The following is a 21,798-nucleotide window of genomic DNA, read 5'->3' on the forward strand; positions in this document are numbered from 1 at the left end:
TGTGCCAAAGTCACAAAAGGGGTCATCTCATAAAAAGATTCAAAGGTAGAATGATTCCATTACTGCAGTGGACAAAGAAGGATCAGTAACTGGGGCTATCAACTGAAAACATATAACTGGAATTGTAAAATCTTTGTTAGTTCCAGGTTTATGATCCTTATCCAACTTAAATATAGCATGCACTCATAACTCAACAGAAAAGTTAACACATATTTAAGGGTAGGAGGATGTTGAGGCACCATTTTTTTTTAAATTGTGTACCAAATTAATTTCCCTTGGTAATAAAAGATACAACTCAGAACAAATTAAAAGGTTATGGCAGGATAGTTATTTATTTCCATACATATTTATAATCTGAGTCTTACTACTTTGTCAATAAAAAGATAGACTTAGGAGTGGCTAGGTAGTACAGTGGATAGAGCACCATCTCAGGAGTACCGGAGTTCAAATCCGGCCTCAGACACTTCATAATTACCTAGCTGTGTGACCTTGGGCAAGCCACTTAACCCCGTTTACCTTGCAAAAACCTTTAAAAAAAAAGGCTAATATTATTGAATGCTTTCAAATAACAGATAATCATTGAGAGCTAAAACTAATCCTGTGTTTACCTGTAATGTTATCTTGCTGAGGGTTGCTTTCCTGATCTAAGTTGGATAGAATGAGACAAGAAATAGGCACCATTAGGGGCGGCTAGGTGGTGTAGTGGATAGAGCACCAGCCTTGGAGTCAGGGTACCCAGGTTCAAATCCAGTCTCAGACACTTCATAATTACCTAGCTGTGTGGCCTTGGGCAAGCCACTTAACCCCATTTGCCTTGCAAAAAACCTAAAAAAAAAATAGCACCATTTTTTTTTTAGGTTTTTGGGCAATGGGATTAAGTGGCTTGCCCAAGGCCACACAATTAGATAATTATGAAGTGTCTGAGGCCACATTTGAACTCAGGTACTCCTGACTCCAGGGCTGGTGCTCTATCCACTGTGCCACCTAGCTGCCCCGAGGCAAGAAATGGAAATACACAGGTGGGTCTATCAAGCATCTTTCCTCTTTGAGAACCTTCCATCTTACTCCTCACTTCAGCCCCCCAAATCAGAAGGAAAACTATTTCCAATTCATATGGGATCTATTTGATAATTCTAATAGGCAGCTTAAATACATTCTCCTCTTAAAATTGGGCTTCCTAGGATGAAAAGTTGTAATGTGATATCAAAAAATACTAAATCTATTTCATTTAGTTTGACAAAAACTGAGGAAACATAAGAAAGTAAAGTTACAGTGTTACCATATACATATTTAAAACAATGGAAGCCAAATTTGAGTAGCTTTTGGGAGCAAGCTAATATAGGTTATATAATAATAAGCAATTTAGATTGCTCAACAAGTAGGAAACCAATGATCTTCACATGAGAATCATTTTCTTCTTATAAGTGTATGAGTATGACTGAAGATTGCTCAGGTTTAATTGGTTGATATGTCCTCACTTTCATTAAAACGCCTTTATTGATAAAGAACATTGACCCTGGAGTCAGTAGACCCCAAATTCAATTATCGCCTCTAAATTGTTATTTGACCTGGACCATGTCCTTTAAACTACATGGACCTCAGTTTTCTGCTCAGTAAAGTTAGGGAATTGGTATAGATGACCCTTGAAATCTCTTTCAGATCTAAATCTAAGATTATAAATCAACAGATTATACATACACAATGCCCTAAAGATACTAGGCACATGAAATAATTTTGAGAAAAGCACTAAATGAATGAGTTCAAAATATCAAGGGAGTAAAAAAATGCCATTACCATGTTAGGGTAAGGCAGTCCCTTTAAAAACAACAATTAAGGTGTGGTTAGGTGGCGCAGTGGATAAAGCACCAGCCCTGGAGTCAGGAGTACTTGGGTTCAAATCCGACCTCAGACACTTCATAATTACCTAGCTGTGTGGCCTTAGGCAAGCCACTTAACCCCATTTGCATTGCAAAAACCTAAAAAAAAAAACACCCAACAATTAACTAGCACACTTTGCAAAGATGGAATTTCATTTGGAAAGCAAAAAAGACTTCAAGATGAGCATCAAAATAAAAAAGATAATAGTTATGATTTATCAAGTGATATCTTACCAAGAAGCCTGCTGTGATATACCATAAATCATCATCATCATTCAAGACTCAGCCAAGAGGATGTTAAAGCATCACTTCCAAAGCTAACAATTGTATTCATGCAATGGATATATAGGAATGATCCCTAGAAGATTCTATTTGAAGTGTTTTTTCTTTAAAATTTATAAGAAACTTCTGGAAAGTTCTTGAGGTAACTAGCACTAGCACTAAATTCTCAGTGTTCAGGATTATGTCCTGGGTCAACTGTACCATCTGAATCAGTAACAATTCTATCTCACAAGCTTAAAAGATACAGGTTTCTCAATTTTTATGGCAGTTAAACATAGAAATACTGAAGAAAATAGAGTCATTACTCCATTGTCCTGAAAGGGGGCAAAAAGAGAAGGCCAAAAATCAAAATAATATGAAGTAGAGCAGTAAGACAATAGCCCTTTACAAAAAAAAAAGACACAAAGTGAATTGAAAAAGTACATGAATAGCTAGAATACTAAGGAAATTAATACCTTAATATAACCTCCTATTGTAATAAAAGAAAGCAAATCCAGAACATGAAAGAAATGAGGTAAACAATGAACACAAACAATAAGAAAAGAATAAGGTCAGCAAGAGAGATTTTTTTTTTATATAAAACAGAAAGTAAACGAAGGAATGTTGCCCTTATATTCTTAAACAACCAGGAGGAAAACTAAAAAATATATATATAGAAATAAATAAGATCACAGGATAGGTTAAACCTCTGAGAATCTTGAATGTCAACAATTTTCATACTGGCAGAAGATTAAGAGAAGGAGTCAACATTTGCCTCTTGGATAATATTAGATGAAAACATCAGAAGTGAGTGTTAACAAAAAACCTCACAGCTAATGAGGATCTTACAGATCATCTAGTACGACCTCATTAATAGAGGAAGAAACTGAGGCCAGAGAGGGAAAGTGACATATTTAGGTCAGTAGTGGAAGAGTTCAGACTTGAAAAAATTCTTTAACTACAAGTCTTGAGCTAATCCCAATATATCACACTTCCAATCAAATAGTATCTTTTCTAGAAGACATGGAAAAGGATGGATTTGCTACCAGTCAAAGAAACAGTTAAGGATGTGAAATCAGTTAAGTAGCAAACAATATATTCCTAAGGCAGGCAGTTCAGACTTGATTTTTAATTTGGAAAATAAGCACTATGTATAAAATGTACTTTAATATTGAAACCAATGTTCCATTCCTATATCAGTATACTACCTAAGTCGAAAATCAACCTCTTTAAAAGGGAACTGAAATCATGACTCACGTAAAGAACTAAGTAGAAATTACATTTTTGGAACTTCAAAAACTTTCACTTCAATAATTCCATAACTATTGAAGATTTTAAAAAGATTGCTTTACATAGCTTCACATTCCAACCACACTTTACACTAATAATACAAAATTGTGGTTTGGGAAGTTACATTGATATTAACTATAGTATTTAATATATAAAAAGGCACACAGAATCTAAAAATAATCTACATATTATATATGTGTATATGTGCATATATATACATATATATGCACACACAATATGGAATATACAAGTTTTCTAAGTCAAAATTCTATTAAGAAAAATAAATCTGAAAGAATGGAGCTAACTTCACATACCTTTGAAAGAGCAGAGTATAAATTCAATCAAAGTACAAGCATTTAGAAAATGCCTAATATATGCTAGAGACTATAGGTACTGGGGAGAAATAAAAATGAAATAATCTCTGCCCTCAAAGAGCTTATATTCTGTCTCACATATATGTATACATACACACACAGATGCATGTACATAAAATGGAGTGATTTCTGGGGAAAACTCTAGCACGGCCAAGGGGAAGGAAAAATCTGGAAAGGTTTTACTTAACAAAATATGAAGCTTTGGAGGCAACTAGGGATTCAGACCTAGAGGGGATGAGGAAGGATACCCTAGGAATGGGGGAAATAATAGTCAGAGCCATGGGGATTAGAGACAGAATATCACAAACGAGGCACACATAGAAGGCAAGTTTGGCTAAACTATAATGTCCATGGAAGACACTAATGAGGCTGGAAAGTTAGGCTGGATTCAGGATATTAAGGGACTTACAGGCAAAACATAGGAGTTTGCATTTGATCCTGGAAGTAATAGGAAATCACGAGTTTAAGGGGTGAGAGAACATCAATTTAAACTTTCATTTTAGGAATATCACTTCAACAACTGTGTGAAGTATGAACTGGAGAGAAGAGTCACTTGAGGGAGGAAATCCAATTAGGAGACTTATTGCAATAATACAGAATAAAAGCGATGGGAGCCTGAATTACAGTGCTTATGCAGTGAGTGGAGAGTAGGTCATCAATGTGAATAATGTTGGCAAGGTAGAATTGACAAGTTTTGGAAAATAATTGGATGCATGGTGGGAAGAAGAGGAAAGAGTTTAAGAGATCTTTAACCTTGAGAATTTAGATGATAGGAAAAGATGGTGGTGTTTTAAATAGAAATAACAACTTTGGAAGAAGTGTGTGTTGGGAAGCATAAAAGGAGGGTGGGGAAGAATGATAATGAATTCTATCTTGGACATGTGGAGTTTCAGGTACTATGGGACATCAAGTTGGAAATGTTCAAAGAGATGTTGGTGTGGAAGTGGAGCTCATGAAAAAGAGCTGAATACAGAAATCTGGGAGTCACTTGCATGAAAAGGTAACCGATGGGAGTAAAAGATTCCGATGGAACTCCATAGAGATTAACATGTACTCACTTCTATGACATATTATACAATTCCTCACTATATATATATGCAATGTTAACTGAAAGTGTTCATCCAACTTTATGGTTAGATAATTATTCAAAACCTTTAGAATAAGGGAACTCATTATATTTGGAGTTCCTGATAGAAATCAAAGACAGATTGCAAAATCAATAACTAATAGAGTCAATGCAAATAAGAGAATTCCATCAATGGCCTATATTTTCTTAAGCTTTATAAGTCAAAGTCTTGAATTACAAAAATGGATTCCGGTTTGGGTATGCCTACTTTATAAGTGTTCCAAAATATTTGACAACTTTCTTTGCTTTCAACAATAGGTATATGGGGCAACTAGGAGGCACAGTGTATACAGTACCACCCTTGGAGTCTGGAGGACCTGAGTTCAAGTCCAACTTTAGATAATTATCTAGCTGTGTGACCTTGGATAAGTCACTTAATCTCAATGCCTTTCAAAAAAAAAGAAAGAAATACAGGGCTACTGATTTTTTCCCTCTAAAGACAAAAATAACAATATCCCTTACTACACTTAATAAATCACCAATTCAAACTATTTAGAAAAAGTAATTGTTATTCAATATTATACATAATGATCAAGAATGTTTTTAATTGTGTTTTCCTTGTACTTTTCTGTAAAGGGCATTGGGAAAACAATTATTAAATGACTAAGACAAAAAACTGTGAGTGGAAAAAATGAGTCATTCAAATTCTGTATTTTCAAGTACTAGGTTACACTCATTAATTACAATATTTCACCAATATCTCAAGAAAGGAACATGGATGAACTTTCAGATACTGGGATGGTTTGAGTTTTAAAAAGGCAAAAATAACATTAAACTATTGAGAACAAATCAAGAAATGTAAACTAAATAAAAGAACCAATCATCAATCTTCACCCGGATAGTGATTACTGAGAAGTAAAAATTTAGGTCTAAATTGAGGTGAGGGGTTTTTTGGGTATTTTTTGCAAGGTGAGAATTTGTGAAATGAAATGCAAAGATTTAGAACAAAATACACAATCTTCAGTGTAACAGTAACTTCATGATACCAGGAATTTCCAGATTTTTAAAATTTTCTGAAAACACTGAGTTGGACAGAGGAGGAAGGGAAATGCTAACAGTGTTATGTCTAACTCAATCAGAAAAGAAGTAAAGGCCAGATACCTTCCTATCACAAGAAGAAAAGGGGGGGTGGTACTGGGAGATTTAGATTTATCAACATTTATTAAATGCCTACTGTGTGCCACACTGTACTAGATACCATCTACTGCCTGGAACAGGTCAAATTTTGCTAATAGTCAACCAGATACTTACCTGAACCTTAAAGATCAGAGCTAATTGTAAAAAATCTTGATTTTGTCACTCTAAAAATAGGCCAGGAACTCAAAAATTTTGCTCAGGGAAGGGTACATATAGATTTATCTGTGGAAAAGAGGGATCAGTTTCCCCAAGCACATTAAACAGGGAAAGATTTGACAAATAAAAATGACTAGGATTACCAAGAATAATTGTCAGGAAGGGAAAACATTGGTACTCCTCACAAATGACTATAGATTACCGTGGATAGAGAGTATGAATACCTGATGAAGTATCCATAGGGGAAGCTCAATAATCGTACTATTTATGTGATTTTAAATTTACTCACTTTTTAATGTTTATGAAAATCAGATGTACATTTAGCAAAATATCTTCATTAAAATGAACAATTCCAGGAGAATCCAATGTCTTCACAAAGTACTGCTGGGGCCACTGAGTATGGAACCATCAGCAGCAGCCCTTTCTTATCCCAAAATATGAAAACTGCTACCAATTTGAAAAAACAAAACAAAACTATAGCTAATATCACAAAATATTCAATGTAAAGTGCTATGGCTGGAAAGAAGTAATGTTGTTTCACAGAGCACTCACTGTGACTTCAGAGGACTCAATGCAATTCTCAATATAATCGTAACTCAGAGCTTTCTTTTATCAATTTCTGCAAAGTTCTAGTTTGAATAAGTTTCTATCTCTCTCTGCCTCAGAGAAACAGTGATCAGATTTACCTTTGTTAACAACTATGAGGAGAAAAATATTTTTTATAAAAATTTCCTCAGGGATATACAATTTGATTTTCAAAATTCTAGCTTATGATATATTCAACAAGCTAAAATAATACAACCTGAAACATACAATGTTACAATGTGATAAATGATTCATGTAAAACATTTTCCTGACAATTTTCATAATATTTTAGATTTCTGACATATTAAAATAAAAGAGAAACAACCCAGGAAAGCACAGTTCATGAGGAAAAACATGCAGTAGAGACTTAAATTCTCTTTAATTGAGGTCAATCACATTAAGTGTATTTTGACTACAAAAATAAGTATTGATCAAATCTGACATTCTCAGACATATTCAGAACAAAAAAAAATTTGGAATCTATTTCAACTCACAACAAAAGAGAAGCATGAATATCTTCAATCAAAAACTTTAGCAGGGATGAGAATACAAAAGCAAATCTCAAACTAATGAGAAATACGGAATATGGAATGGTTCTAACAGTGACTTTTATCAATGGGGTTAAAACATAATAAATACAATCATGAGGTTTTAATCACTATTTTCTGGATAGATTCCACCAAAATAAATATGATCTAAGATTAAGATTTTCAAGTGATCTAATAACCTTAGGTGAGGTACATTTTTTCTCCAAACATTTGAGTTGTGCACATTTAAAATGAACAAAACTTATGGTCCACTATGATAATTTATTAATGCAATGTAACCAAATCCATATTTTAAATTTAAAATTTGTCTATTTACATTAATGAATGCGTAAGTCTGATTAAATGTGATGTTTTCTTTACTATCTTGAAGCCAATGAAAATTGTTTATTTTTTTTTGTTTTGTTTTGATTTGTTTTTGCAAGGCAATGGGGTTAAGTGGCTTGCCCAAGGCCACACAGCTAGGTAATTATTAAGTGTCTGAGGCCGGATTTGAACTCAGGTACTCCTGACTCCAGGGCCGGTGCTCTATTCACTGTGCCACCTAGCCGCCCCGAAATTGTTCATTTTTAAATTTGGAATTCTTATCTATCTGGTAAAATATGAATAAAGAATACAAATGTTTCCAACTAAAAGAATCAAATATTCTAGGAGAGCTGAAAGTGACTTTGAAGATAAATCTAGTTCAAACCTTTTACATTGGGACTGAATTCCTAGGTCTCATGACTCCTAATCCAACACTCTTTCCACTACATGATGCTGTCAAAAGTTTGACAAAAGTTCATCTGATTTTATAAGAGAGTGATCTATCAAAATTCTTTGTCAACAATCTAGATGACACTTCATTACCATAATTCAATCCTTAAATGAGCCATTATAAACTTAAATTAAATGCTTGAACGAGAAAAATGTTTTACAAAAATTTATTTCATCCAACAAATACTTAGGCATTCTGCATCAATACACTATTTACCTCTTAATAAACATGAACACTTAGAACATAGTACAATACTGCTAAAGAAGCAGAAGCAGAAATAATAAAAAAATAAATACAGCAAATTAAGAAAAGCATACAGCACTGTCTCGTGTTATGACTCACTCAAAATAGCAAACTGGAAAATATATTTTTAAAAAACTCAATTAAGATCTGCAAAACAAAGGTATATAATCATCCAGTACATATGCAGATATGCCTGAACACAGTCTACAGTAGAAGTGTGCAGTCTGATACGTACCCACAATACAAACAAAACACTGGTGGGCACAAGGTGCCCTCTTTGGCATGATGTAAATCAAGACGTTTCTTGACTACCATATGAGCACAGTTTAAATTATGTATAGATTGAATAACCAAGAACATAACAAAATATTCAATTCTAATTTTCAAAAACCAAAAACCAAAAACCAAACCCAAACAGTTGCATTTCCCATTAAGCACTGTTTGACATGCAATGGTAGTTCTTTTTCAGCAAAGTAGTTGCCAATTACAGAGAGGAGGGGGAGAATCAGAGCACTTAAAAAGTTTTCAAGTACAAAAAGTAAAATAAAGCTCAAGCAGAATAGAATACAAATTTAGAACAAGCACCAAAAGGAAATTAAATTTTCTGACTATTTATAAAATAAGAAGATAAAATTAAATGAGGGGAAAAAGACCTCTTCTACTTATTTAAAAGTGTGTGTTTATATGAGGAGGGCATGTTGGGTATGCATAGATACACATACAGATTTGTATGGTGTGAGTGTTAACACATTGATGGTAAGATTTTATAATTGTGCTCTCCTGGAAAATGAGAAGCAGTAAACATTAAAGTGGAAAAAAATTAAAGCAGTTTCACTGACCTGAATATTGTGGCTAAAATTCTATATTGTAAAATCCCTGAATTGTTTCTTTTTCCCTCACCTTAAAAGAGAGCAGTCTGTTTAAATATTTAATTAAAAAAAAGGCTTAGCAGCATTTGATGCTGAACAATTACTATTTAAGGTGCAAAATAAAAGTCTTTATTTTAATAAGAAAAGTACCCATTACTTAACAGAATGGAGACTGTGCTCTATGCTAAAACTACTAAGATTTTGAAGATTAAAAAAAGGAGATGGTACTAGTAAATAGAGAGTATACAAACTGCAAAATGTCAGTTCCTGACAAGTTGCTATGAAAAATTGCATATACTTTACTCATCTCCTTGAAATATTAAAACCTATCATACTACAAACTTCATTTAACGTGCTATACTTTTTTTTTTTTTGCAAGGCAAATGAAGTGGCTTGCCCAAAGCCACACAGCTAGGTAATTATTAAGTGTCTGGGGCTGGATTTGAACTCAGGTATTCCTAACTCCAGGGCTGGTGCTCTACCCACTGCACCACTTAGGCATCTCTAACGTGCTATACTTTTAATATGGTTAACACAAAGAGTAACAATCTAAAGTTGGAAGGGATATTAAGAAGAATTATTTAGGTTACTCCCTTCATTTTATAGATGAGAAAAGTTAAGATTCAAATGGTTGAAGAAAATTATTCAAGCTTGCAAAGGTTTCCAGATTCTCCTCTTTCCACTAGAACATACTCTCTCTACCTCTCTTCACTATATATTGTGTCTTTTCTGTTGAGGACACGTAGGATTGAATTTTCTACAACACATGAAGATAAATGTGATGGAAAAGAAACCATCCATGAGTTGCAATACTGTGTGAATATTAAGTATGTCACATAAAGGGTTTCTTTTGTTAAACCAACCTGGATTATGTCAATTACAAGGTAATGCCATATCTATTACAATTAAACTAAAAACTATTTTCATAAGAATATTCAATCATCCTAAACATGCTGAGGTCACATATCTGTGCATTAATTTCAAAGTATTCATATCTTATGAATTTATGCATTTTTGGTCTCTAAAAGCCAAAGCTTTTAAGAAATAGCACCACCAGAACTGACAGTAGGTATAAAGCAGATATTAATGACAAATGAGGGTGATGGCACCTATTTAGGGCCTTGTGATTCACAGTTACCATGGACATTGTCTAACTACAAGGATTAAGTAATTCTCAGTCAAATGATCAGTTCATACATGGGAAAAGAAACGCAAAAAGTGCTACAGTGCGTTTATAACACACTCTTTGAAAGGTATGTTTACACTTCTAAATACTTAGTTTCACTTTGTGTTTCTGAGTGATGGCCCTTTGTGGGGCTCTTTCAAACTTGCAGGAAGATTGTGAGCGTGTCTGTACAAAGGAGGCCGACCTGGTTTTGACAGCCTGCTTCCTGTTCCGATGCTCTTGTTTGCGCCCACGCCTAGGGTGTGTTATAATCTTTTTAATGTCCTTAGAGGTGGAACCATACCTATTCTCAGGATCATCTTCATCCTCATCATCATCCAAGGTGACAGGACCTGCTCTGTCAGCTTCATCACCTTCAAAAAGAGAGAGAAGGTTTATGACTATCAAAATCATGCACAGGGATAAATCTAAGGGCAATACAAGTAAGTTAAAAAGCAAGTCAAAGAGACACAAGATTTAACTCAGCCTTTTCTCTGGGACAGAAGAGACTGCTTTTCAAAAACCAGTGGGAAGAAATGTATCATCATGACTTTCTTCAGTCATAGGATCAGAGACATTGGAGGCCACATTACTAGTCATTCTGTTTTTTCATCTTACAGATAAAAAAATTCAGGGTAACAGATGTTATGTGATTTGCACAAGTTCAAAGAGAGAAGTGCTGAAAGATCAAGCCTTTTTAACTCAAGGCTCATGCCCTAGTCATTGGATAACCTCTAGCCCATTAAAAATGCTACATGACATTTATGTGTGCCCAAATTCTTTATCAAAGCTAATCTCTGTAACCAATATGACTGTTGAAACAAAGGTAATGTATCTATCATCCTTTACTATAAAAAATGAAGAAATTTCATAACTAAAACCTTCTCTGAGAAATCAACTGTTGAACTAACTCAACCTAGAAGCACTCCATTATTCTACAAATTTTCTGGCTAGCAAATTTATACCACACATGGGGTAAGTACAGAAAATATTTAATATTAGTAATTTTAATAGAATTTCTCCAGAAATATATAACTTTTCCTGCCTTTTTTTTAACCCCTCAAAGTATAATGAACAGGGGCGGCTAGGTGGTGCAATGGATAGAGCACTGGCCTTGGAGTCAGGAGTACAAGAGTTCAAATCTGGCCTCAGACACTTAATAATGACCTAACCGTGTGACCTTGGGCAAGCTACTTAACCCCACTGCCTTGCAAAAATAAAAATAAAAAAATAAAAAAAGTATAATGAACATAAGTTAATTTTTTCCTGATACCTAAAAGTCAACAAAAGGCCTATCAATAATTCAGCTGTTCAATGACAGTGATACTCCTCCTGAGGGACTATTTTAGGAGTTTGAAATAGCTAGGTCCTAGAGGTACCCCAGCTAATCTCTTGTGCTTAGTACAATAGAGTTCTTTTATTTCCTTTTTATTATCCTTTCATTTTTTTTTACTTAACTGTCATTTGGTCTACTAGTGTCCCAACTCATAGCAGCTCTCATCTTTCAAATTTTTTTTTAAATAAAAGCTCAATTTATAATGGGGAAATTGCATTATATAATGTCAATAAAATACCAAGTCCAGGACACCTTACTCAAAGTGGAAAAAGTTGTTCAAAGGACAGCTGAATTATGCTGAAGAAAAACTGAAGGCATAGACTACATATTCTACTTAAAAAGTACTATCTTATCAACTATGCATTGAGAAATAAGATAACCAAGATGATTAGAATTATGCATAAAGGAAGAATCAAGATGTATTTTGTGAATGTTTAAAGGCCTCTCCTATGTAGGAAAGTTCATCAATTTTGTCACAATGATTTTGGTTGTCCCAATTTTTATTTTATTCACTTTATACCATCTAGACTCTGGTTCTGTAAGATGGCATACCAATGAAGTAGTAGGTTCTTTTTTTTTTTAGGTTTTTTTTTTGCAAGGCAAATGGGGTTAAGTGGTTTGCCCAAGGCCACACGGCTAGGTCATTATTAAGTGTCTGAGACCAGATTTGAACCCAGGTACTCCTGACTCCAAGGCAGGTGCTTTATCCACTACACCACCTAGCTGCCCCCGGAAGTAGTAGGTTCTTACAAAAATAAAAATTTCTTAAAAACTGACACTGGAAATATAACATTGCATATACTGTAAAATTCAGGTAGGTTATTGATTAATGAAATTCACCACTCTCCCTTGTTCCTTGTTACAAGAAATGTTTACAAAGGGGAAAGAAGAAAAAAAGTAATATATTCACAAATAAAGGAGATATTTAAAGACACTAATAAAAATTTTAAAACAAAACTTAATTTTTTGTTTTACTGAACTCTTGTATAAACATACAATATTCTTGAGCAAAAGAAGTTATATTATTGTGACTTTTGGATCTCAAATGCCTAATTAACTCTGTGTCTTTCACAAGATTATTTTCAATGTGGAAGGTTCAATAAAGTTAGAGGCATTTCACAGCTCAGGTTAAAAAAATAAACCCAAATTTATTCCCTAATAAAAATGCTCTGCAATAGATTAGTCCACAAATGCTCCAAATGGGAGACAGATTAGGATCCAGATAACTCATAAATACATATACTATCAAATATTAAGTAATGAATTTGGAAAAATATAACTAAAGTTTTACTATGGAATATAAAATAATTTATAATGCAAAGGGGCTGCAAATTTCATTAGCAACTTAATTCTGCACGAAATTAACTTATCTAATCTATGAAATGGATATATGCCAGCAAAAAAATTTTAAACATTGCCATTATGATGAGTACTTTTAAATAACCTGAGCCAATTTTAATAATCTATATACCACTCAACATAATTTAGTTTGTTTACAGCCTAAGTCCTAGTAATGATTCCCTAAAATAAAGAGAAAATTGAAGTGAAAGCTTACTATGCAATTAAAAACCATGTCCTAAAAAAAAACTATCCTAAAAAAAAACTATCATTATAAAACAGGAGAAGTTTAAATAGATGTCAAAAGAATGAATTCAAGCTAAAGCTATCAATTTTTGCATTAAGGAGAACAATATGTAATAGAACTATTTTCAAAAACAAACTTATAGCTAAAGTATCTATGAGAAAGAAACTATAAAATTTATATTCAAATAAAATCAGATTACATAGTTGAAAAACCAAGATCAAGAGGAAATAATAAAAAATAACAATGTAGAATAGAGGAAATGAAATGTGAAAAAGGTTGCAAGAGAATACTATCATGTATACATGTTCTTAATTATATATACCTGAACAAAAGAAATCAGTACTCTAATCTCTTATAACATTAACAAAAAAACACACACAAATATGTACACATTTACCCAAATCTGAAATTAAACTGGAATTCCATTCTGGTTGGAGAAGTGAATAGAATAGAAAAAGCCTTCCTTATATACTTACAATTTTGTTGCTTTGGTTTTTGGGGGATTTGGGATTTTTGTTATTTTTGCAAAGCAGTGGGGTTAAGGGACTATGCCTAGGGTCACACAGGTAATTATTAAGTATCTGAGACCAGATTTGAACGCAGGCCCTCCTGACTCCAGGATCAGTGCTCTATCTACTGCGTCACCTAGTTGCCCCTTGCTTTGGTTTTTTTTAAGGCAGAAACACCTGTTTGAGTCACATGCAAATTGATGATGGACTTTCAAAAGATATCAATTCAGTGGAACCAAATTATGTTGAAGCATTTAATAACAACCCAAGTAAATCTTCAGTTAAAAAAGTGTCTAGTAAAAGGTAAAACTTCCATACCCTTAAGGATGACATAATTATATGCCAAAAAAGGTGTCTGAGTATATTTAGTTTCCACTAAAAATTTCTGTGATTCATTCAAAAAGCAGCCACTTATTGTGTAAACTATACACAAAAGCACTGGAACTTTAACACAAAACAAAAATCAAAGCATACCTACCTACCCTCAAGGAGTTCACATTCACCCAGGCAACAAATATAAAAGAAATGAACTAATTTACCCTACTGCATTTGATTTTGTGAGTCATGAGCAGTGTCACAAATATCTTCTGTGCTTAAAAGGAAAAGAAAAGTAGGTAATCTCTTTTAAAATGTAGTATCAAGGGGCGGTAAGGTGGCGTAGTGGATAGAGTACCGGCCCTGGGGTCAAGAGTACCTGAGTTTAAATCAGGTCTCAGACACTTAATAATTACCTAGCTGTGTGGCCTTGGGCAAGGCACTTAACCTCATTACCTAGCAAAACCTTTAAAAAAAAAATGTAATATCAAAGAGTATTCCTAAATATGAGGGGGGAAAATTCTTTCTTTGGAAAAAATGTATTGCAATACTATGTAGCTACAAGTAGAAATAAACAAGCTAGCAGATATAATCTACAATCATTAATATATTATCATAAAAAATGATTAAATTATAATAATAAATTGTTTTAAAAAATATATCTTTTCCACACCTGAAGAGTGGCAAGTTGCAGCCTTTTCTGTCACTGGCTTAATTTTCTGCTCGTCACCGCTCTCCTCGCCTGTGGAAATATGGTCATCATCTCCCATTTCATCAGAAGAAGAACTAGCAATTTCTTGCTGCTTTTTAGCACTTCTGGGGGATTTTTTCTTTTTCTCTTTTACAAGTTCTTTTTTCTTACTCTTGGTCCTAGATAGTTTCTTTCTTTGTTTACTGTCCTCAGAATACATCTCCTCAGCATCAGAAGATGATGAACCACTTTGTTTCATTGGAATATTTCTTTTTGTATTCAGATTTCTCCTTTCTCGAGACTCTATCCTTTTCCTTCTCTTCTCATCAGAAGAATTATAGGTCTCTTCTTTTGTGGGACACTTCTCAATGTCAGAAGACGAATCATCTTGAGCAGTCTTTGAACTTTTCTCCCCTAAGGTTTCCTTTTTCTTTTCTTTAACATTTTCTCCCTTCCCTGCTATCTTTTCAGTATCAGAAAAGTCTTCCTTCTTTTTAGAACTTTTCTCTCTTGATTTTTTACTTTTCTTTTCCACTTTAGTTGAAGCTTGCTTACTCTGATCAAGATCTTCAGGCAAATGGGAAGTATCTTCTTTCTCCAGTAATTTTTCAGTACTATCAGATGATATCTCACTCTTCTCCTGATGAGGAATCTCTTTTTTCTTCTCTTTTGTTTGATTTCTTTTTTTCTGTTTCTTTTCATCTTCAGAAGAGGGACCACTTTTCTCAGCAATATCATCAGAGGACGCCTCCCGGGCCTTCTTCAAAGTTTTGCTTTTCAGGCGGCTACTTTTTTCAGTAGCTTCTGACACCTTCCTGCCATCAGGAGAACTACAAGAATCATCTTTTGCAAAAGACTTGTGAGCATCAGGTGACATTGCTGTTGCTTTCTTAGAGATCTGAACTCCTACTTCCCTGTTCATCATTTCTTTATCAATAGTATCTTCTGAAAAGCAAGAACTCTTTGGTCTGTCCTCTCTATCATCATCATCGGATGAGTCATTTATTACAGTCTTAGAATCCTTTTTCTTTTGCTTGCCCATTCCTTTTTTGATCTGAATTTCATCTTCAGAAGAATCATAATCCTCTTTTGTTGAATGTCTTTTTTGAGGTTTTTTGGTAGCTCCAAATTTACTCATAATTTTTATCTCTTTTTCTAGCTCAGAATCATAATTTGAAGAATCTGAATGGTTCTGGCGTTTCTTTTTAGTACCTATGAAACTTTTAACATCTTTCTCTTTCTTTGAATCAAAATCAGAACCCGAAGTGGAGTTTTTTCTTTTTCTCTTTTTGTCACCTTCAGATGCTTGAGTCTTCTTTGGAGTATTTTCATTTGTTTCATTATGTTCAGTATCTGAAGAACTGTGACTAGTCATACGCACTTGTTTGAGAACAGAAGGCATTTCATCAGAGTCTGAACTATGAGTCACAGTCTCCAATGGTTTACATTTAGGCACCTTCTTAGGTTTAGGACTTTCAATGGCACTGTCAGAAGAAGTACGCTTATCCTTTTTTACTGACTGCACTAATGACTTTCTTTTACGTTTCTCATTATAGCCATCATTACTTTCTTCATCTGAATTGGAAGTCAGAGGGTTGGCTTCAGTCTGTCGCCTTAGAGGGGTAGTCTTTACACGTGGCGATCTTCGAAGGTCAGCTTCTTCTGAAACTAATGGAATGTCATTTTCAACAAAATCATCATCGCTTCTTTCCTTTCTAGAGCTACAGATCTCTGTCTTAGGAGGAAAACCAGAACTTTTGCTTTCTTCTTTTTCTTGTGTTGCCTCCCGACAATCAGCAGCTTTTACTGCAGAATCAGAAAGGGAAACAGGAGTAAGTTTAACATACAATTCTTTTGTTACCTTAGCTGATATTTTGAATTTGGTACCTCCTTTGTTGTCTTTTGAAGTCACATTTGATTTTACAGAATTCTCTACATCTTGATCTGCTGCACTACTGCCATCGCGCTGTTGGTCAGAAGAACACTGAACATCCATAGCAGCTTCAAGATTCTCAAAAATATCTTCAGGGACTGAAGAAGGAATAGATACAATGTCCATGTCTAAGGCTTCAGAAGTGTTGGCAGGCTCAAAATGAGGTTCTTTTCTAGTAGACTTTTTGTCTTCAGCACTACTACTTTTAGTTACTGGCTGTGCCACCACTGGAAGACTTTGAGGAACAGTTTCACTGTCAACTCGTTTAACAGGCAATTTAGAATCACTTTTGGAAAAGTCCTTCTTTTTAGAACCACAGTATATTTCTACTTTTGTAAATTCAGTTTCTGGTTTAGCAACCTCAGCTTTATGTTCTTTGGTAACAGTCTCTTTGTTTAAAGCATCCAAAGCACGAATCTCCACATTCAGACCTTCTTCCAATGTTAGATGAACCTTTTTGATATCATTTAGCACAGATTTAAAAGCTTTAAGTTGACGTAACTTTACCACTGAGTTTATTTCTGTATTCTCAGAGGCCTGTTTCAAAAATCTTGCAAAACTAGAGTTCATGTTGGCAGTGGTCTCAACCAGCTTTTTTGTCTTTTTAACCATGTCTTTTGGCACCATCAGTGCAGTAAAAGAGTAAGTGACAGATCCAGAATAAGCATCATCGGATTTCTTTTCTTCTCCATTACAAGTTGAAGCATTTTTCTTTGGAGAAAATCTGTGTACAGGCTCAAATACTTTACTATTCTTTTCACTTTCAACTTTTTGTTTTGTTTGTTTGGTTTTGTTTTGTTGCAACAACTGTTCTAAATTCTCAAATACACTGTCACATGCAGTGACCAAGTCCAACAAAGGCTCTGGGCGGCAAATGTAGCAATACCACTGGTTGTTTTCATCCATTATTGCAGACAACTCCTTTCGACCTAAGTTGCGCAAAATGCACTTTTTGCAGAAAGCATTATGGCAGAAGTCACAACAAATCAAGTTTCCACCTTCTGCACACCATCTGGAATATTTAAAAAGGGTAAAATATTACTTAATTATACTACTGTAAAAACAATTTAAAGTTACAAATGAGTAATTTAGTGTGAAGACCTAAGCAACTTAGCTCATCCATTACTAGAGAATTTTTATAGCCAATTAACACATGAAGTTCAGAGGAAGGTGAGAGAGAAGGAGCAGAACTAGATTTTCCCTTTCTTGAAATGTGTGAAGTTGTTTTAGAATGAACCTCCATTTCAAAATTAAAAAGACAGTCCCATCTTAGCCCTTATGTTATTTATACCTTTCATTACCCAAGAAGTTGACTGTCTCAAGATCCCCAACACAAGTAAAAGACTTAACAGATTAACTGGTAACCAACAAACTGACCTAAGGGTCAGTGTTTAACTGGCTGTGAAGTCAGAATGACCATATATTCTGTTGGGTTTTTTTTAAGTTTTAATTGAATTTTGTCTGTGAGAAATGAGTTACATTGAGAAGCTCATCAAGACTCTTTTCTCTATGTATGAACTAACATTATTTGTTTATTTGGCTTATAATCATGAACATGATCATTATAACTATGTTGACAATTTACAAGTTATGTAAGACTTCAGATTTTGCAAATTTCATTATGTATATTATCACATTTGAATAAAACTTTGTAATAAACTGTATTTTAAAATATAAACTATAAATTCAATAAAGATTTTAACTACCATCAAAAATCCTAAATGCAAAAAAGATTCACCATAAATATCTACCCAAAGAATAATTAATACTTTCCCAAAAGAGTCCATAAAGTAATAGAGTATTTTCAGTTTTCTTCATGTACCTACCTGCACTGTTCATCCATTCCATCTGCATCACGGCTAATATCATCACTCATGTAGTATCTGTAGCAATTCTAAAATAAAAAATAAAAGAAAAGGGGAAGAGCATTATACTTCAATTTGAATACAATTTTATTCAATTTGTTAAACATTTTGGACTTGCTTTGCATAAAACATTTTTAACACAGGAAAAAACATTTCTTAAAGATACTAAAGCAATATTGGATTGATGCTTCCTATGCTATCTAATATATTCAGTAGTGATATTAATATGATAATTCAACAATATCTTGGAACAAATTCTAATCTCTCTAAAGTGCCAATGCTTCCAAAACAAAGGGACACAGATGAAGCCACAATTTCATTCTGCTAAAGGAAATTCCTATCATGTATATAGCTCAGCACTTTCTCTAAAAAAATAATCTTAACATAATTGCCTAAGGAACTAAGTGTATTTTGTTAGTGCTGACTATCACCATAACCTTTGTTGTGCAAGGGGAGAATGTACCAGTGATTTGAGGTAAATGTTTGATATCAATTATTCTTGATTTACTTTCTCAGTAAATTCCTTATGTAAAATAAAAAAAAAAAAAACACATCCCAGATTTTTACCAAAAAGGGGTACTTTTGTTGGTGTACGTTTTTTTTTTTTGCAAGGCAAATGGAGTTAAGTGGCTTGCCCAAGGCCACACAGCTAGGTAATTATTAAGTGTCTGAGGCTGGATTTAAACTCAGGTACTCCTGACTCCAGGGCCAGTGTTCTATCCACTGTGCCACCTAGCTGCCCCTGTACATTGCTTTTTGGGAGAGGAGCGTTGTTAGCAAGTACTTTTTTGTCTAACTTGTCTTATTAGCTAAGGCATAAAGTCAAATTAGCCTTTTTATGGGGAATTTCACAGTCAAAGTAGAAGAGTAAAAAAACTTTTTTCTTGAGAAAGAATAAATGATTCTCACTCTGATCCTGACTCTAGTTAAGATAAGAGAAACACAGATAAAAGCAAAATAAGGGACAGAAAATGTCTAATACCAAGGATATGTGTGCCCCTCAAAATGCCTAGCTACTGTTTACTCCTTCATTTCATTGTCTTATTGTTTCTTATCTGACTCTTAACATATAGAAACAAAAGTCATAATTTATTTCTATATATTGATTCAAGAAACTTACGTATGGTCTAGCTAAAGCTTTATCATCAAGAGTACAAGATAAAAAGAGGGGAGCTACAAGCAAAATCATGAATTTTGGTTTCTATTATATTTCTATTACCATATTGGCTAAAAAGCTAAAAGATGTAATGAGAAAATGAATGTATATGAAATACAATTACACTTTTTTGGGGGGAGGAGGATTGGGGTTAAATGACTTGTCTAGGATCACACAACTACTAAGTGTGTGAGACCAGATTTACACTGAGGTGCTCCTGAAGGCTGGAGCTCTATCTACTATAACACCTAGATGTCCCATAACTACAATTACACATGAAAAGCTAAAGTCTGACATTTAACTAGAACAGAGGTCACTAAATAATCTTTTAAGGAAAAAGAAACATGTTTTAATATCCCTAGAATCTAATTTTTTGGGGGGGATCTTTTTTTTTAGGTTTTTTTTTTGGAAGGCAAATGGGGTTAAGTGGCTTTCCCAAGGCCACACAGCTAGGTAATTATTAAGTGTCTGAGACCGGATTTGAACCCTGGTACTCCTGACTCTAAGGCCAGTGCTTTATCCACTACGCCACCTAGCCACCCCTTAATTTTTTTTTTAAGAAGAACATTATTATAGTCTTTATTTTTCTAATGATTCAGAAGGGAACTTGTACCAACTTCATCTGTAATGGCATATTCTGCTTTGGTTTCTTAATGTTTATAATTCAATTTAACAAGAACTTAAGATCCAACAATGTCCAAGGGACTGTTTCATGTACTGGAAATGCAAAGATGAATAAAAACAGTCTTTGTGTCAAGAAACTTACAGTCATGGGGCAGCTGGGTAGTGCAGTGGATAAAGCATAGGCCCTGGAATCAGGAAAAACTGAGTTCAAATATGGCCTCAGACTCTTAATAATTGCCTAGCTTTGTGTGACCTTGGACAAGTCACTTAACACCATTGCCTTAAATAAATAAAATACAAAAAAAACAGAAACTTGCAGTCACCTTAAAAAGATTTCAGTTTCAAAAGTGTAATATCTAGAAATATGGCTCTGGGGAATAAAGAGACTAAAGGGGGCAGGGAGTGGTGATCGTTGATAAGATGGATCCTAACACCCTAATATTTTTCCATAAGCTAGCCAAATTTTATGCCAACTCAAAAATCCACATAAAACTAAAAGAGATAATTTTCACCTATTTTGTCCTACATGTATGCTGTGGTGGAAATGGAATAACTTCTCCTGCTTTAGGTTTGGATTTCAAGGTTGCTTGTGGTCCCCAAAGAGCTGTAAGGTGTTCCATATTGTCCTATCTCACATTTCAGAAAAGAATTTAACTCGTTAAATAAAGGACAAATATTTTTATCCAGAAGCCCTGTTATACATGCGCATAGGGCCTAAAAATTGGCAAGGGGAGTAAAGCTCTAAGAGCACATGGATATACAAAAGCCCTTTAAAGGGCAAGATAACTATCAGATATTGGTCATGTTATTGAATAACTCATCATGGAGAGCACAAAAAAAAAATGTGACTTCTGTACCCTTCCTTTGCCAAGGCAAAAGAAAGGAAGCATAGAAATTCCAAGCTACTCAATCAACTAGCATCTATTAAATACTGATTATATTCCAATTTACTGTGCTAAAGACTGGCTAGGGATTTGGAGATGATGACTAAAAAAAATAGGCCCTGAGAAGTAAAAAGGCTAAGGCACCAGGTGTTTCATGGACATTGGGAGCAATGGTAAAAAGGGAATGACATCACTTGACCTGAGCTCTGTTTAATTCATATAGCCCAATATAAAATGTTTTAAATTGACTCAAGTAAATAGTTTGACTTTTGTTCACTTTAGCTAAGAGAACAGGGATGTAATTTAAAGAACCACAAGTTGTTAAGTGAAGAGCAAAGGGGTATCAAGAGCAGTAAATATATTCTCACACTCAGATAAGGTTTCCACTATGTGTGGCATACATAGGCATTTAAATGTTTGTTACTATTTGTTCTTCAGTCTTGAAGTAAACCATGACAAGCATATAAATTTGATTGAGGGAGGGGGGGCCCACTGTGCTAAGTCACCAGCCTCAC

General features: G+C 34.2%; 1 protein-coding gene across 12 annotated transcripts in view; it reads right to left on the reverse strand.

Annotated features, from left to right (window-relative positions):
* Nucleotides 1–21,798, reverse strand: part of ATRX (ATRX chromatin remodeler) — a 173,032-nt gene that overhangs the window by 81,110 nt on the left and 70,124 nt on the right. For 11 of the 12 annotated variants that reach the window (XR_012472834.1, XM_074208650.1, XM_074208644.1 and 8 more), the window contains 3 exons: nucleotides 18,581–18,648; nucleotides 14,804–17,766; nucleotides 10,690–10,759 (listed from right to left, as the gene is read on the reverse strand). Coding sequence is in view for 11 of the 12 variants with exons in the window: in XM_074208650.1 (XP_074064751.1) it covers nucleotides 10,690–10,759; nucleotides 14,804–17,766; nucleotides 18,581–18,648 (3,101 nt within the window). In the remaining variant the exon portion in view is untranslated. The remainder of the gene's footprint in view (nucleotides 1–10,689; nucleotides 10,760–14,803; nucleotides 17,767–18,580; nucleotides 18,649–21,798) is intronic. The other variant, XM_074208646.1, reaches the window with a different exon arrangement.

The sequence above is a fragment of the Macrotis lagotis genome, chromosome X, assembly GCF_037893015.1.
Source record: "Macrotis lagotis isolate mMagLag1 chromosome X, bilby.v1.9.chrom.fasta, whole genome shotgun sequence".
NCBI lineage: Eukaryota > Metazoa > Chordata > Mammalia > Peramelemorphia > Peramelidae > Macrotis > Macrotis lagotis.